At 52.4% G+C, this 5,906-nt stretch overlaps 1 protein-coding gene across 1 annotated transcript in view; it reads right to left on the bottom strand.

The window, feature by feature from the left end:
- The window catches only part of SCARB1 (scavenger receptor class B, member 1), a 107,529-nt gene extending 102,216 nt beyond the window's left edge, over positions 1-5,313 (bottom strand). The window contains exons 1-2 of the mRNA XM_011988878.1: positions 5,174-5,313; positions 2,994-3,145 (exon numbers count right to left, since the gene is read on the bottom strand). Of these exons, the coding sequence (XP_011844268.1) occupies positions 2,994-3,014 (21 nt within the window). The 5' untranslated portion in view covers positions 3,015-3,145; positions 5,174-5,313. The remainder of the gene's footprint in view (positions 1-2,993; positions 3,146-5,173) is intronic.
- Positions 5,314-5,906: the final 593 nt, after the last annotated feature.

Consider the following 5,906-nt stretch of genomic DNA (forward strand, 5'->3'; position numbering starts at 1 on the left):
GGGGCGGGGCCATGGCCGCCAAGACACGCCCCGCTATGCTGCGGCTGACCCCACGGCCTCGCTTCCGTTTTGGGGCGGGAGCGGAGGAGGCCTCGTGGCCGCTGTGCCAAAATGTCTATGGGGCCTGAGTCCCTCACCCTCTTGCTCCCTTCCCCTTCCTCCTCCCCTTCCCCCACCTATGTCTCCCCTCCTCCCAGCTCTCCCCTCTGAGCCTCTCACCCTTCCCTTTCCCTCCTCCTCCCCCTCCTGTATCGAGATCATCATCAAGGTTGGTCACAGTGATTAGGACTTAGCCAGCCCACCCAGGAACCCCAAAGCCCTTACAACGATCCACATGCCCCGCCACCACCCCATGGACCCTCATCTCCCCAGTCCATCTCCAGCCTCACTGTCCCTGGAAGAAGCCCCGCAGGCTTCAACCCCAGGGCCTTCATACACCCTGCACAGGCAATTCTGTTCTCCCAGGTATCCGCCTGGCTCTATCCTTCATAACGTTGGTGCCACCATCACCCTATGACTGAGCACCCCCTGGCAGGTTCACATTCATTTGCATCCTTGCATTCTGACCATGTGCTCCAACTGGGATGCCAGCCCCTGAGGTGGGGCCCCCCACTCGTCCTCAACTCTAGAATGTGGCCTGGCAGGGAATGCCTGCCCACAGTAAATATTCTAGAATGAATGACTGAGGAGTCTTCTAGGTGCTGGCCCCGTCCTTAGTGCTTTGCACACAATGGCTCCATTTTACAGATAAGAAAACTGGGTGGTGGCTCACGCCTGTAATCCCAGCATTTTAGGAGGCCTGTAATCCCAGCATTTTGGGAGGCCGAGGCGGGTGGATCACCTGAGGTTGGGAGTTGGAGACTAGCCTGACCAACATGAAGAAACCCGGTCTCTACTAAAAATACGAAATTAGCCAGGCGTAGTGACACGTGCCTGTAATCCCAGCTATTCCGGAGGCTGAGGCAGGAGAATCGCTTGAACCCGGGAGGCAGAGGTTGCGGTGAGCCGAGATAGCACCATTGCACTCCAGCCTGGGCAACAAGAGCGAAACTCCACCTCAAAAAAAAAAAAAAAAAAAAAAGAAAACTGACGCACAGGGAAGCTTAGTTAAGCCAAACCGAGTTCCCTGGTTTCTAATGAAGAGGGAAATCAATGATAAGCATGTGAGCAAATGAGTGAAGGATAATTGCAGGCAATTGCTCCAAGAAAACAGAATAGGCCCGGTGCATGGTGGCCCACAACTGTAATCCCAGCACTTTGGAAGGTCTAGGTGAGGGATCGCTTGAGGCCACTAGTTGGAGACCAGCCTGGGCAACATAGTGAGACCAGTCTCTACAGAAAATTAAAAGATTAGCCAGGCATAGTGGCATGCGCCTGTGGTCCCAGCTCCTCAGGAGGCTGAAGCAGAAGGATCCCTTGAGTCCCAGAGTTCAAGGCTGCAGTGAGCCCTGATCTTACCACCACAGTCCAGCCTGGGTGACAAGAAGACCCCGGGAAAAAGAAAAGAAAAAAAGAAAGGAGAGAGAGGGAGGAAAAGAAAACAGAAGAAGATGCACAGCAGCGGGCTGGCACTAAGTGGCAGTTGCCCTTAGATGGGTGAGTGTGTCCCTGAAGCCCTCCACAGCCCCCTGAAGTCCTTCCCCACACCCCACCTGGCCTGCCTTCTGGTCCTGCAACACTGGCCCCACCTCGAGTTTTGGGCCCCTCACGTAGGCCAGTCCCCTCATTTTCTGAATGAAGTTATTGAGAGGACAAGAGACTTCTGGGTTACACAGGGACAGGAGGGTGGTGTCCCAGCACCTGGGTAAGGGAGGCTCAGTCCTTGAATGCTCTAAACCTCTTACTTAACCCCAGAAGAAAGCAGCCTTCTCCCAGGGCCATCCTTAAGCAACATGTCTTGGCCTGAAGCAATATTTACGGAGCATCTGCTATGTTCTGGTCAGACAGCTTTGCCTGGCACTGCCTTCCTCTAAGGAGGCCGAATATGGTCCAGTGCCCCAAGGGGGAGGGCCCAACTCCTGAGGGAGGTCAGAGTGGCTAGGGTGAGGCTATGGTGGCCCAGGGGGACAGGTTCAGAGAAGTCCAGGCTCTGGGGTTTCCCACATTGGAGTCCTAGGGCAAGTGGTGTGGACCTTTCTGTGCCTCAGTCTCCTCATTTATGAAACAGGGATTAGAAGAGCCGCTTTCCAAGGGCTACCGTGAGGATTAAACAAGTCAAAAACTGTGCCAGTGCTTAGAACAGTGCCTGGAATGTGTCAGTGCAACTGAGCTGGGGGCTGTCATTGTTATTTCCAGGACCTACATGACCTGGCTCCTGCCCATCTCTCTGCCTCCATCTCCTGCCATCTCCCCCATTGTTTCTGTTCATTGAGCGTCCCCAGCTTTTTCTTGTGTCAGGACCTTTGCACTTACAGTTCCTCTGTCTAGGATACACTTTCCCTAGATCCTTCCACGGCTCCCCACTCTCCTCTTCCAGGCTCAGCTGAAACCTACTCCTCAGAGAAGCCTTTGCCGTTGCATCTGTCGAAAACAGGAGTCCTAGCCCACTGTGAGGCCACCTTGTGTTGTGTGAAATGGTCTCATCTGTTTACTTGTTCATCTCCTCCAACTCCCGAGACACAGAAGCTGACCCTGTTTCGCTTATCGGTGTATCTCCAGCACCTGGAAAAATGCCTGGCACATAGCAGGTACTCAATAAATACTTTACTCAATCAGCTAATTAACTCATTTATTAATCAAGTAACTATCAATTCATTCATTAATATCACTTCATTGAATTCCTTAAGGCCTTCAACAGCCTTCAGCTGTGCAGTTGCCTTTTCTTAAATGACTTTTGTAGTTCTCAGAAATTAGCCAGTTAACTAAAATCTGTGGTCTGCCTGGCCCTGACACCCTCCCCCACTTCCTTGATACTGACCTGCCTTGACCATCTCACTCAGTCTAACTCTGATTCATGACCAAGTCTTCAAGGTCCAAATGTACGTGGTGCTTACCCAAGAAGGCTGCAAGGCCATGGTTGGAGAGCCCTCATGTCACGCCATGCTGTCACTCAACGAGAGAGAAGGGCAGAGATGACAGGGTGCTGAGACACGTGAGCCGCCTTGGCCTTGCTGAGGGGAGTCACTTCCGGCGGCAGGGAGGGCAGCTGAAGGAGGGAAAAAAAGACTTCGTCATGTTTGAGGGAGAGGTCCTGCCCTGGGGAAAGTCAAAGATACAGAAGAAAAGAAAGAGTACTGATAACAAAACATGATCAACATGGTGTCACGGGGCTCCTGGAAAATCAAGTCAGATGCTTTTCCTCCTCTGCTCAGCATCCTCTCGTGATCAAAGATGGAGAATGAGTGTAGGCAAAGACCTGGAGGGGTTGGAAGCTTCATGAGGTGCTCGTGGGATTGTAAAATGGTGCAGCCTCAAAAGGTAAACATAGGGGTCCCCTAAGACCCAGCAGTTCCACTCCTGGGTGTGTGCCCAGGAGAGAGGAAAGCGCGTGTCCACATGGAAGCCTGGATGCAAATGTTCACAGCAGCCAAGCAGCGAAAACAACCGCCACCCCCATCAGCTGGTGAACAGGCAAATAAAATGTGGCATAACCACACACTGGAATATGACTCAGCATGAAAGGGAATGAAGTGCTGACGCATGCTACACCATGGATGAACCTTGAAAACACTGATAAGTGAAAGAAGCCAGACACAAAGGCCACATATATGATTCCGCTTATATAAAAATGTCCACAGTAGGTAGATCTATGCAGACAAAAAGTAGACCAGTGGTTGCCAGGGGCTGGGGAAAATGAGGAGTGACTGTTACAGGTTTGGGTTTCATTTTGGAGTGGTGAAAATGTTCCAAAAGTGATGGTAAAAGTGGTGGTAATGATGGTTGCACAACTCTGTGAATATACAAAAAGCCATTAAATTGCACACTTTATTTACTTTTATTTTTTAAGAGACAGGGTCGGCCGGGCGCGGTGGCTCAAGCCTGTAATCCCAGCACTTTGGGAGGCCGAGACGGGCGGATCACGAGGTCAGGAGATCGAGACCATCCTGGCTAACATGGTGAAACCCTGTCTCTACTAAAAAATACAAAAAAACTATCCAGGCAAGGTGGCGGGCGCCTATAGTCCCAGCTACTCGGGAGGCTGAGGCAGGAGAATGGCCTGAATCCGGGAGACAGAACTTGCAGTGAGCTGAGATCTGGCCACTGCACTCCAGCCTGGGCGACAGAGCAAGACTCCGTCTCAAAAAAAAAAAAAAAAAAAAAGAGACAGGGTCTCGCTCTGTCACCCAGGCTGGAGTGCAGTGGTGTAATCTCCCTAAAGCCTTGAAACCATCCTCCCGCCTCAGCCTCCTGACTAGCTTGGATGACAAGTATATGCCACCATGCACACCTGTTTTCATTTTTGTTGGGACAGGGTCTCGCTTTGTTGCCCAGGCTGCTCTCAAAATCCTGGTCATCCTCCCACCCTGGCCTCCCAAAGTGCTGGGATTACAAGTGTGAGCCATCATGCCTGGCCAAATTATATACTCTAAATGGGTGAATGTATGATATGCAAATTATATCTCAATAAAAACTGTTATTTTAAAGAAATGGCCAAGCATGGTGGCTCATGCCTATAATCCCAGTGATTTTGGAGGCTGAGGCAGGAGGATCCCTTGAGGCCAGGAGTTCGAGACCAGCCTGGGCAACATAGCCAGACCCCATCTATATAAAAAAATAAAAAATTAGACAGGTAAGGTGGCACGTACCTCTAGTTTCAGCTACTGAGGAGGCTGAGGTGGGAGAATCATGTGAGCCCAGGAAGTCGAGGCTACGGTGAGTGAGTTATGATTGTGCCACTGCACTCCAGCCTGGGCAACACAGTGAGATCCTGTCTCTCAAGAAAACAAAAAGAAAGAAACCTTTCTGTGGCTCCCACCTCATTCACCGTAAAAGTCAAAGCCCTCACCATGGCCCACAAGATCACCACATCTCATGCTAGAGAGACAAAGTCAAAACACACCCAGATCGGCACATCTCCCTGACCTCATCCCCCTCCCTCCCCTTGCCCACTCTGCTCCAGCCACACCCTCCTCCCTGGAACTCCTCCACCTGCCGCCCGGCTGGTGCCCCAGAACCTTTGCACTCCCTGGTCCCGTCCTGGAATGCTCCTCTCCCTAACACCCAGGAGGCTTACCCTCCCTTCCTTCAGGTCCATGCTCCAATGTCATCTTCTCAGCAATGACTGCCTTCCTGCCCACCCTTGGAAAGTTACAAACCACCCACAGGACCCTCCCTATCCCCCTTGGCTGCTGCATTTCTCTCTGTGCACCGACCGCCCTCCAGGGCAGGTGTTTGCTTGTTTGATTGGCTTCCTTCCTCTTCTAGGATGAAAAAAGCTCCATTGGGCAGGAATCTGCCTGTTTCACCCATTGCTGTGCCCCCAGCTCCTGAACATCACGTGGCCCACAGTAGGCCCTTGGTCAGTGTGTGTGGATGAATCACATCTACCAGAATCCAAGGTAAAAGCTTGCCTCTGCTGCCGGGCCATGCGGCTGCCTGGCGTGGTGGCCTGGGGCAAGTTGCTCAGCCTCTCTGTGCCCCGGCTCCCTTATCAGTGGCTCGGGCATGGTCTGAGTCATGCCTGCACCCTAGGGTGGTCATGAGGATTACATGGGCTCATCCTGGTCATATGCTTCCCGAGGTGACTGTGTGAGGCGGAGCCAACACCCCCTGCAGGCAGCCGCATGCCCTGTGCCCCACCCCAGCCTGGGAAGAATCACTCTCGTCCCCAGGGGCAACAGAACACACTGCAGGGAAGCTGAAGGGCTTCCTTAAAGGAGGCACAGCTGGCTCCTGGCGGAGCAGAGAGCAGAGATGTGAACCAGTGACTTGGCACGAACATTACCACTACGCTGTTTGCTGAGGGA

This window comes from Mandrillus leucophaeus, unplaced genomic scaffold (genome assembly GCF_000951045.1).
Source record: "Mandrillus leucophaeus isolate KB7577 unplaced genomic scaffold, Mleu.le_1.0 Scaffold34, whole genome shotgun sequence".
Lineage (NCBI taxonomy): Eukaryota > Metazoa > Chordata > Mammalia > Primates > Cercopithecidae > Mandrillus > Mandrillus leucophaeus.